Here is a 12,351-nt window from a genome sequence, read left to right as displayed (position 1 = left end):
ATCGATAGATGAAATAAGAGAGATTTCGTGGGAATACAACCAAGACGTTACAATGAAACTTAATAATTATTTTCGATAATACTATTCATCAACATTCATTACAGTTCAATTTTGGACTAAGAATATTTTATATCTATTTTAAAATCTCAGTGTACCGGTTCTGTATCCTCTTGGTTCTTCTAATTATATTTTGAAATTAGATTTGACTTAAATCATTCGATTTCCATTTCCAGTCCCTTTTGACATGGAATATTTCTTGTTTGCAAAAGTTGAATTAGTTTTTCCTTTACATCTGTGAACTTTTATGCATACATACTTTCAAATATAAAATGTAATTTTAGTTAGTATTTCTTGACTGATCTCAATTGCAATTTCAGATGTTCTTTATTCATTAAATTTCCGCATGATATAAATGATGAATTTTAAATCGCTAAAACAATAAACCCTTTGGAAGCATCCAAATAATATTTTATATTAGTGGATTATAAACATCATTTCATCTAGATTTATCTAGTAGAGCCAAATCAGTGCCTTCGGAACTTTTGATTCCATTAGATCCTCACGGCTTCTTTAAAGAGCACTGCTACCCCAGGAAGTACAAGTTCTAGCGGAAATGGAGCAAAATCGGGTTCACCAAGTCAAAGACAAGCGTCAACTAAACTGCTGTTGATAGAGATTTACAATTAATGTGGTTGGCAGAGAAGTATTTATGTGAATTCTGTAGATCAGAAGAAACTTCAGAATACATAATTTGTCACTAGGAACATTTAACAACCATGCTGCAGACAAAAAATTAAATGAAGAGTTCAGCTTTTAAGCTGATGGACTTAAGGCTTTAAGAATTGAAGGATCGTAATATATTTGGAAAGGTCACAGTGGAATAGGCCACAAGCCATTACAATCAAGTTTTATATTAAAATGTGTGAGGTTCTAAGGAAGACTAAGAGAAGAAGAAGACAAAAAACTGGAAGAAGAGCAAGCAGCTTTTAGAAAAGAAAGACGAAACAATTGATAAGTAACGAAAAACCTGAGAACAGCATTCGAGTGAATCCAAAGAAACAACGTGGGGAAGACATTAAACAAATAAGAGATACAAAAGAAAATGATAACTATCACAAGAAGCGTATATAAAAGAGTAAAAGGGAAAATGCAATTGAATGGACAAAGATCTTTGAAATGGAACAAGGGATAAAATAAGAGGAAGGTCTCAGCACACTATTGTTTATACTGAAAATAGACGACACGGACGAGATAGATACAAACAAACATAGGATACCTCAAAATGATCCTAATAAACTTTGAAGGTATTTTCTATGTAGACGACATCGTAATTATGGCAGAAAATCACAGAAAGATGGAAGCACTAACTAAAATTTGGATGGAAGAGGTAGAAAAACTGCAAATGGGAATGAACATTGAAAAATGCAAAACAATGATAATGCACGAGAAAAATGAAAACAAATCCACAGTAATAGAGAAAGAAGAATAAATAGAATAAGCTACAACTTTTGAATATCTTGGAAAAGTAATAAGGGACAGTAAAATAGAAGCGGAGGTTACAAACAGAATGGAAAAAGCAACAAATATATACTATGCATTTAATAAAATGTGTTCATAAGAAGTAGATATCAATGAAAGTAGAACTGAGCCTATACAATACAATAACAGTTCCAATACTGACATATGAAAGTGAATCTTGGGTAACTAACAATAAAATAGATGGTAAATTGGACGTAATGACAGATGAAGTACCTACGAAAAATACACGATTAAACTAGTATGCATAATAAAAATAGATTAACAAAACGAATATGGAAAACGAGAAGTATAAGAAGAAGAAGAAAGGACAGATCAAGGAAAATATAAAAGGAACAAATAGCAGATATAGAAAACCAAAGACAACAGACTATAAATCAAATAGTCATACTTGCATAGGACACGAAAAGGTGGAGGAAATAGGTAAATCGATGATAAATTTATTTCCAATGCTCTAGAGAAGACAAAAGGGAAAATGAGAAGAAAAAGAAGATGAAGAGGTCTACTGTGGTTTCTGCTATTGTTTTCAAATGGCATTTAAAAGTATTTTATCTAAAATGATCACATAATATATGGTGTAGTAAAAGCCTATTGACAAGTAATGAAAGATCTTTTCAGTTTTATAATATTGACAATAGGATGTTCTTAAAGTCAATTAACTTGTCGACAATGACATCTAGCTGTCGTTTATAGTATCAATTATCAATTTTACGAAATTGCCCATCTTTCCAATCCAATAATATTTATTCGTTTAGTCAAGGAATCGAAAAACTATGGATATAAAAAGCAATTCAATACAAATCATAAGTTTCCCAAGTTTCCTTGGAAAACTTGACATAATCGATGTTTATTTTGAATAGTAATCAATTTTGCTTTGCCTCCACGAATGTCTCACGAAATATAATAAGAAATAGATTTCGTGAATCTTGAAAAATAATTGTAACTTTCATTTGTTACAGTTTTTATCTAGATGAAATAATTTCTAATGTATTCTTATTATTTTACAAATATCGATCATTGATATGTCTTTAAGGAACTTATCAGTTCATCGATTACGATATAAAAATTAAGTTTTTCAAAAATCTGTTGTTCCACGTTTAATATCAGCGATAGGTATGTTAAGTTATTACATAATATATTAGTTTTCTCTCTTGTTAGTGCATGGTAGAAAACATATTGGATTTCTCTCATATCTTCCAAGTCTTTGTTCTCATTACAGTTCTTTATAATTGAAAATTCCACTAAACCTAAACGACGTCAAAGCAAACTACTTGACTATATTTTGATGTAACTGTAAACTTTAATAATGTTAAAATGCGGTATTAAAATATGCTTTTTTATTTTCTTGTTACATTTTTTATTTCGAATTAATATTTACAAGATTCATTTGGTTTTCATGTTGATAAAACGTTTCTACGGGGTATGCAAAATGCGCATTTTATTGCTTTCAAATTGAGCTATAGCTAGTTTTACAATTATTACCCAAAATTTCTTGTATTTCTAAAAGATCTTTGCCTTTTGTTTCCGGTATTCGGTAAAACACAAATAGAAAACCGAAGAAACAAATTATACAACAAATCCAAAAATTCCAAGCTATACCGATCGATTCCATTATTAAAGGAAAAGTAAAAACAGAAAGAAATGAAGTTATTCCACTTGTGAAGTGAATTAATGATAATGCAATTGTTCTAACATTGTAAGTGAATACTTCATTGATATACGTGAATGTAACTGAGGATAATCCTGTCGCTAGAGTAGCCGTTAAAGATATAATACAGACAAAAGGTAACCATTTAAAATCTTCTAAAAACGCTCCATTACTTTGTAAAAAAAAATATAGTCCCATAATAATCAGAAGTACACAACTTGTAACTAATGATATTAATAAAAGTGGCCTTCTTCCAACTTTGTCCATCAAATTTGAAGCTGTTACAAAAGATATTATTTGGATTAAACCTACGATGACTGTACTGATCCCTACTGAAGATTCTGTATTAGCAGCTTCTAATATTATTCCAAGGTATGACATAAGAACTGGAATGTTGGTAGAGAAAAGTACGATAAGAACTAAAGATGTTGTTAAACCATTTCTCGATGCCCTATCACACCAAACCGATTTAATATCTATTCCATTATTTTTTGTAGTTTGAGATAATATCATTTCAGTATTTTTCGTTAATCTTATAGCTGTGTTCAAATCGCAGCTAACCAATGATTTTACTGCTAGAACAGCAGATTCTACGTTCCCTTTCACCAATAAAAATATAGGAGATTCTGGTAAAAATAGGGAAGACAAGATGACTAATGTAAAAGAAGGAACAGATGAAACTAAAGTGGCAGTTTTCAAAGATAAAAACGTTCCTAAAGAATAACTACAGAGACTTCCTATTGGTGCGAATAATGCCATTATACAACTAATTTTAGCTCTATTGTGATTTTGAGTTATTTCACTTATATAGATAGGTACACCAACGCTCAAACTACCGATCAAAACACCTATAAAAAATGTGATCGCGTAATATAAAATTATAGTCGATACTAATGCTAATGTTACTAAAAATATTGCCAGTAAAAAGTTAACTACAATTATGGAGCCCAATCTTCCAAATATATCAAAAAATCCTCTTAATAGCAAAGCTCCTATACATAGTCCAACTTGGATTAGAGATGCCAAAACGGCTAATTCGATCGTCGATATAGGTCTTCCCAAAGGGTTCTCTAATGGATCCGTACAACGCAGCTTCGCGGAAGCAGGAGATATCCAAACTACAACTATTCCTAAGGTTACGAAACTGAGATTAACTGCAAAAAAAAAATAGAAATTCAAGTTTAAATACTTTCAAGATCGATTTTGGTCTATTCTTATGGATACAAGAGTATTAAAATAATAAAGCATTCGTAATCCATGGCTTGATTTACCTACGCTACATGGCCTTGAAGTTAAAAGTTTGGAATCGTTTTCATATTAAAAATAGGAAACAACTTTTAGGATTTTAGATATTATTCGAATATTTGGAGATAAGTTAATATTTATATCGATTTCGAGATGAACTTAAAAGAGAACTTAGGTTCATGCGTTTAAAAAAAGAAATAGAGTCGCGAGCGAATTGGCTAGAAGCTAATAACGCCAAATCTACAGTTGCTTTGGTCTTACAATTGCTAATCATAGTTTAAAAACAGATTTTAGAACGTATTTCAAAGAATCCATGAATAAGTAATAGAATCAATTCTTATAAGAATGTTGGATTTTCATAAATAAATAAAGCTTGAAATTTTGCAAACATTTGCAATGAAAAAAATGTTTTTATGAGACATATTTACATTTCAACGATTCGAAAACTTTTAGACACCATAAGATCTAATCTAAGCGGTTAATTTAACTAAATTTCCTCATTTTGATCTAAGAAATATGTGGTAGTCGTTTTTATTAGTAATGAAAAAAGCTTTTCATGATCGTGTTTTCATATTATATAATATATAATGTTTTTTCTACCTTCAGTGAATAAATTACAATATTTAACATTTCATATACGTACTACCAATTAATAATAATAAATGATTTAATTGTAATAATTTCCTAATAAGAATCAAATTTTTATTTTGAAAAAACTTCCTTCTTAGAGTTAGTGACATTATTTTATTATCTTAGGAGTCAGATCGTTAGGGATCACTAAGTCATTGATATTCAGGACTTTTCAAACAATAACTTGTATATTGCTTTCAATTTTTGTGAAAATTGTAGCATTTGTAGTTTTCGTGAAACGTTACTTCTCTTGAAGTTGAAATATCGAAAGAGTTTTCTGCATGTTGGAAGGAAGTTGTTGCTCTGTCACAAGTTTTACACTAGCGATAAGGCAACAAAAAATTTGCTTTCTTCACATAGACTTGTAGTTTTCACACAGAAAAATCACTTTCATTCTAGTTTCGCCTTGGCAATGAAAAGATTGACTTTCTTAGCGACATTCACATGAAAAGTTGTTTTAAGATACTTTTCGTAGATAACATTTACCCTTACTCATTTATAGGTTTTATTTAATCATAGGTGGTATCGAAAATTTTTATTGAATCCATCTAAGAACAACTGATAACATACTTTGATAAAAAATAAAATGATTCCAAATCTAAACTGATCACTATTTATTATTATTATATTATTGTGTAAATAGCATTTCAAGTTCCATCTTTTATTAGTATTTTCGTTTAAAGTTTCAAATTATTTTTAGTTATATAAATCATAATTAATCTAATGAATAAGTACAATTAGAAAATTGATTTATCATAGTAATAGATTTTTACAAAAATCTTGTGATGTATTGTTCATGAAAATACGATAAAAACATTATTAAAATTTATATTTCTAAAAACTTACCAACAAATACGACAAAATACAAAAACAAACTAGTAGTTTCCACACTTTCTTTATTGTTATTAGTAATATCAATACTATAGTGAACGGTATCTGCCAGTAGCGGTTTACGTGGATCAATTTCATGTTTTGCTACCATCTTTCTAAACCAGTAGAACTATAAAAATAATATTTGGACGTTCAAAATATAAAGAAATGAAGTACGAATTCATTATCCAGTACTACAATAAAAACATTCGAAACTTGCTTCGATGTTTGTGGGAGAGTTGGGTAAAAATCAATAATTATAAAACTGATTGAAGCTTGAATCAGAAAAATTATTTGAAATAGAACATGATTAATTGGTTCACTGATCGAAAATTTTGAAAAATATTTCAGTATATTATACTATAAACATATAAAAAGCGAGCACAAACTTTTTTCTGTCTTCAAATAGATGTAATGTTATTTCATAGTGTTTATTTTCATATTTTTCACAATATCTGTCTAAGACCTTCCATTAATGGTCGTGTAACTGAACGGGCACATATGATACGCTCTTGCACATGCAGATCCAGGACAAGAGATCGATTCTTAGTACCTTTCCTTCCGTTTCCTTCTGTTAAATTCTGAAGTGTCTGTCCGAAATGTACAATTCTAGAACGTCAGTTAAGACAAGTACGTCTTCAATTCATGCTTTAAACCCCTATTTCAAACTGTATCAAGACATAATAATCTTGAACCGACTTCGGTGGATCTGATCGACCTAACCTAGTCGAATTGATGATATGGGATTGGATTATATACATCTATAATGAGTTTTAGTCGTTCAAGTCTAAATTTTTCGAATAGTTTCGACAATATAAGTAGAAGGAAGTTCGGCCTGTAAGAGGAAACTTCGCGTGGAGCTTAGGAATCACTGCTACTTTCCACGTCAATTGTAGATATTGCTATTACTTTTTTTGGGTTTTGCCTCAGGACCTTACTAGTAATGAGATCAAATCCGTGGGGCTCTTTATTATATTTTCTTTGACTTCCTTAATAATTTCTTCAGAAGATGTGAGTTCAATCTTTTTTTGTTGTGGATTATTATTACTACCATCTTTTTCATGGGGCTGGAAAGTATACTGTAGAAGTTATTATTAATCTAAATATACTTCAGCGGAAAAATCAAGAGAAATTTTTTAACGTGAGCAGATCAAGACTTTTCTTTTCTTCACCTTTTGAAAACAAGATTTTCTTCTTAGAAGGTAAAATGCCACATATAACTTACACAAATAACTGAGGTTGAGTGTGGATATTTTTAATAAGAAATTACTGGTAATTAATGTTTGAAAAATGATTGGTGCGCTACCCAGGTTTTCAGAGTGTTTGGTTCTGGGCTCGTACACTTCTATTCCAGTTCCGTATGATGTTTTTAATCCGTCCGTTTACCATTTAATGGCAATTCTGTATGCAATTTCTTGTATGGTGTTTTGATCTTACTTGCTTTTACAGTTTATTATTGAGGTGAAGCTTTTCCCAAAGCTAAACTTTTTCGATGCAACGTCCTTAAACATCTATGATGATTCCGTCTTCTAGGTGACGTTTTCTCGACAACGTTTTTCAGTACTATGTGGAGAGGTGGGAGATTTAGGATCATTCTATTGCAGCTTTTAGGCATGATTTCATGGTAAGATTTGAGCACGCCTTTGTACCTTTGAGAGATTGTTTCTCGTGGTATTCAGATTAGTTCTAGTACACCAAACCACTGCCTCAAAAATGGAAAGTAAAAAGACTGTAATTTGTTCAAATAACTGAGAAGTTGACAGCTTTTTAAAAATCTCGTATGAATAAATACCTGCCGATTCTATAGGTTAAAGGTAAATAAATAAATGTTGCTGATAATTTAAATGTTTTTTATTTTATGAACATGTCCAAAAAAAGTACAAACTTTGTATTGGGGAGATTTTAATTTAAATTGTACCACAATGTTGGTGTGGTGCAAGTTTCAGTATATGAAAGAATATCAATTCAAATTTGTTTTTAAAAATCATGTATTTATTTATTCCTATGAATTTTCTTCTTCAAAAATTATTATTTTAGACGGAATGAAGAACATTTAAAAATTTCAAACACCATATTATAATGAGAATACAAAATATGTGACAATACAAACAGAAACGATGATTTTAGTTTCAATAATCACCATTAAATTGATATTTTTTGCTTCGTCTATACTATGAGAAATCATATTAAAGAGTATAATGAAGTATTCGATTGAAATTCATCTGTTTTCTTCCAAAAATTTGTACATCAATAACTATTTATAATTTATATAAGGGGGTGTATTGTCGGCAAATATTCTTTGAATTTCTATAATATTTTTATTTCTAGTTTCTGGCACTTTTACAAATATGAAGACAAAACCAGCAAAAAAGATCAGAGCATATATCCAAAATATCCAGTCAAGACCAATGGTATCTATAAGTATAGGAAACATAAATGATGAGAAGGAAGTTATAACGCCACTTATAAAATATAATAGAGATATAGCGGTAGCTTTAATATCGATAGAAAATACTTCGTTGTAATAAGCGTAAGCTACCGATATTAACCCAATATCCGCAACGAAAATAAGGCAGATTATACCAGCTAACGGTATCCATTTAACACTAGCAACTGAAGAGGGATTATACATTTTTAAATTGAAATATAAACCTACTACAAAGTATGGTATACAAATTATTAAAGTTGACCATATCAAAAGTGGTCGCCTACCAAATTTATTTACTAAAATTGAAGCGAGCAGAAAACAAAATATTTGAAAAACTCCAACAATAATAGTACTCATAGAATCGGAAAGATTTGAACCTGATTCTTCAAAAATAGATTGTAAATATGTCATAATAGCTGGTATACCAATGCATGCTAATAGCAATATCACTGCTGTTATTAAAAATGTTCTTCTAGCAGTTATATCGGTCCACATATATTTCAATCTTGAACTAGTGTTATTGGCCGTTTGTTCTATAGTATATTCGATATTTTTAATAATATTCTTAGCTGTCATAACGTCGCAGCGAACCAACTGTTGAATAGCATCCTCGGCTTCTTCGTGACGTTTTTTTATTATTAAATAAGTAGGGGATTCCGGTAGAAACATATCGGAAAGTATGAAAAATAGTAAATTAGGTAACGCGCAAAATAAAGTAAAATATTCTATCGAAAAATACGAACCCATTATATACCCGTAAAGATTCCCTATTTGTATAAATAATCCTATTAAACAACACATATATCCTCTATTATGATCTTGAGTTACCTCACTTATGTAAACAGGTGTTCCAACGTTCAATCCACCTATAAGAAATCCGATAATGAACAAGAAAAAGAAATACAAAATGATGTGTTGAGAGAACGCTAACGCGGCAAAAGCTATCACGGTTAGAAAATGGATTTTGCTGAGGCAACGTTTTCTTCCGAATGTATCAAACATTCCTTTTAATGCAACCGCACCTAATATGGAACCTATTTGTATGAGAGATCCGGTGAAGGAGAGCTCGACTGTAGTTACAGGATGTCCTAGAGGATTGTCGGTACTGTTAATAGATGTAATCTTGGGCGCTACGGGCGATATCCAAACTACTCCCACGCCTAACGAACTAGAACCAAGGCAGGCTGAAATAAACAAACAAAAATCAAAACAAACTAATAAATTCAATTCAAAGTAAATCATCTCAAATATTTTTTGATAATTAAAGGTACTTCCATTCGCTTCAGTAGGTACTAACGATTCAATTATTCAGATACTAACATCTACTCATAAATATTGAGATTACATTTATTCAGTGAAAAGCAAATAGAAAAATTCTACTTATACGCATAAATATACGCAATATTGAGCCAAAATCTGCACAAAATTGTTGAAAATATGCCAAACATTCGCATACATTTATTCACTTGAAATAAATAGACTTTTCATTTTTTTTACATAGATATTATACTGAACTTAAATATGCATCGGGTACCATGGCAAATTATGCAATTTATCGTTAGTTATAAAAAAAGTAAACCGCTAGATGTTTTCCAGTTACCAATCAGAAAATTTTGTATGGAAAAATTTCTTTCCACATCAACTGATGTATATTATAATTGCAGGATCAAAGTCAATCAAAAAAGTTGATTAAAAAAAATTATTACTACTTTGTTGAGAAGTTTTCGAATTTTTGAAAAATTCTGCCTATTATTCTGTTTGTGACAATTTGTGAAGCTACCTCAGATTGTATTATCAGTTTTATACTTTGGGTTAATGACAAATTAAAATCCTATATTTGTGTTATTGTTCTAGAAACAAAGTTGTAATTGATTTTCATAAACGCAAGCTCTTGTCTTATTTTTGGCTACTTAACATAAATGAGGGATTGGGAATATTCGTCTGAACCCTTACAGGCGCTTTAAGCAGGATTCTTTTCATACAGGAAATTAAATAATTTACAAGATAAAAATATTTTTATGCAATACTATTTGAAGCATGGGCAAAACATGTTTATTACACGTATTAAGTTGGGGTAGAAGATTTTTTAATTTTGCCCAGCTCGGTACTGCATCCAACAAAATTATTTCCAGGAACAGTCGTAGAAAAAAATGTTGAAAGTATCTCTTGTAGAAATTTGCTCACTGCTAGAGCATTTTTTAATCTCTTTAGAAGCAATTAAGTAAGATTTTGACAGAATTTCGTGCTAAGAACACGTGTTAATAAATGAGCGATATAACGTTATCTTGAATCGGAAGGTTCATAAATACATATGCAAAAATGTTTATTTCGAATTTTAGTTTCAATTTTTTCAATTACCTCCGAATATAAGGAGCTAACTTTGTTTCTTCATAGTTTTGACTCACCCGAATATGGAATAATGAAAAAAAAAACACCAAAATAAAGGAAATAACTGTGGTCAGAAAAATTTAACCTAAACTCAAAAATAACCTATTTTAACGTATGGATGTGCTAACTAACAGTTAGACAGAAAAGAAATAGAAAGGCTGTGGAAATGGACTACTAATATGGTGCAGGATATCCAGAACAGGTCGAGTATACACGATTTCAGAGAGAATACAGACTAAGCACCTGCTCTGGTACGGACATGTGATGAGGATGGAGCAGGACATGTGGCCGAAGAAAGCATTGATGTATCAACCGCAGAATAGAATGAGACGAGGAAGATCCTCAAGGACCTAGACCGCACCGGATAGGAAGCTTAGAATGGATAAATTCAGAACCGGTGATTATAATAGGTGAACGTAAAACGTAGTGTAAAATATTTCAATGGAATAGTATTAAATTAATCATGATTTGAATACATTTTCAAATATGCTGATAACGACGACGAAATTTTTTTAAATTAGATGGTTTATAGTCTAAAGAGTCAAAAGAGTATCTAAAACCGATAAAATAAATAGTTTACTATGTGACCAACGCTTATATACTGAATATCTGATTGATCTTGATTCGAGGTAAGATGAAAAGCTAATATAGTTAATATTTAGTCAGTCACTTACCCACACATACAACAAAGTATAAAAATAAACTTGTCGTTTTCTTTTCATCCCCCACTGCACTTAAACCAAGCACTTCGTCATCCTCATCATCGGTGAGGAGTGGTATTCGTGGATCAGAACTCCGGCGTTCCATTTTCAAAATTATTGAATAATACTGTATACTGTTTTTACGCGAGAATGGAAATATTCCATCATAGAAACATGATTATAAGGAGTCATGTGTAATAATAATTATTTCTAAATGTCTTACCAGGAAGACGTTTATCAGTTAAAAAAATGTGGGTAGATTGGGTATTGTTTTATTTTATCGCATAGAAAATAATTTCGTTGTGAAGTTAGTTACTATTCCCTATTATTGACGTAACTTTAATAACCACAAAAGCAAAATATATTTTCTAAATATTTAGAGATTTTACTGTTCTTTCACATTTTAAACCTAAATAACCTACCCTGATTACTGTTTTGATTTTAAATATATAAACTAAAGTTTATTGCATGTTTTAGCTTTTTCCTCCATTTTTTCCCATCTTGGGTATCACTCCACCATCCACGGACTCCCATTTTGTTCAGATCACTTGTTACGTCACGAAGAAAACTTAAGTTTATATCTAAGTTGACGCAAATGAGAATGTGAAATAATTAAGCTGAAAATGAATTTTCTCTATTTATTTGGAGTAAACAAAAAATTCAGAAATTCAAATTCGAATGATTTATAGTAAAATTTGATACAACAAGTTGAATTTTTCCTAGTGCAATTTATATTTCTCCAGTATAGTAGTATAGTATACAGTCAACAACGCAGTCAGAAAGATTTTTCTCATATTGTTAATGACGCATTTTGAAATTGACGACGGAGGTATGTAAATATTACAACGGGTTGTAAGTGAGATTACCACCCTTGTGTGGTAATAATTTATGCCATATAAGTCTTG

At 30.6% G+C, this 12,351-nt stretch overlaps 2 protein-coding genes across 2 annotated transcripts; both read right to left on the bottom strand.

Annotated features, from left to right (window-relative positions):
• Positions 1-2,869: 2,869 nt before the first annotated feature.
• Positions 2,870-6,149, bottom strand: LOC130891098 (facilitated trehalose transporter Tret1-like). The gene is made up of 2 exons (XM_057795652.1): positions 5,906-6,149; positions 2,870-4,338 (listed from the first exon to the last, which is right to left on the bottom strand). Exons 1-2 carry the CDS (start codon positions 6,039-6,041, stop codon positions 2,984-2,986), a joined length of 1,491 nt encoding a protein of 496 aa, XP_057651635.1. The 5' UTR covers positions 6,042-6,149; the 3' UTR covers positions 2,870-2,983.
• Positions 6,150-7,762: 1,613 nt separating this feature from the next.
• LOC130891633 (facilitated trehalose transporter Tret1-like) lies at positions 7,763-11,689 on the bottom strand. Its single transcript, XM_057796478.1, has 2 exons — positions 11,420-11,689; positions 7,763-9,541 (listed from the first exon to the last, which is right to left on the bottom strand). Exons 1-2 carry the CDS (start codon positions 11,550-11,552, stop codon positions 8,184-8,186), a joined length of 1,491 nt encoding a protein of 496 aa, XP_057652461.1. The 5' UTR covers positions 11,553-11,689; the 3' UTR covers positions 7,763-8,183.
• Between the last annotated feature and the right edge of the window lie 662 nt (positions 11,690-12,351).

This window comes from Diorhabda carinulata, chromosome 3, assembly GCF_026250575.1.
Source record: "Diorhabda carinulata isolate Delta chromosome 3, icDioCari1.1, whole genome shotgun sequence".
Lineage (NCBI taxonomy): Eukaryota > Metazoa > Arthropoda > Insecta > Coleoptera > Chrysomelidae > Diorhabda > Diorhabda carinulata.
This window is presented reverse-complemented; position numbering and strand designations above follow the sequence as displayed.

What these genes read in the sequence shown, in the direction of transcription:
- LOC130891633 (XM_057796478.1), bottom strand. Translation starts at nt 11,552, where the DNA reads ATGGAACGCCGGAGTTCTGATCCACGAATACCACTCCTCACCGATGAT. An exon ending in ATACTTTGTTGTATGTGTGG is followed by an intron (nt 9,542 to 11,419) that starts GTAAGTGACTGA and finishes TGTTTATTTCAG; the next exon opens with CCTGCCTTGGTTCTAGTTCG.
- LOC130891098 (XM_057795652.1), bottom strand. Translation starts at nt 6,041, where the DNA reads ATGGTAGCAAAACATGAAATTGATCCACGTAAACCGCTACTGGCAGAT. An exon ending in GTATTTTGTCGTATTTGTTG is followed by an intron (nt 4,339 to 5,905) that starts GTAAGTTTTTAG and finishes TTTTTTTTGCAG; the next exon opens with TTAATCTCAGTTTCGTAACC.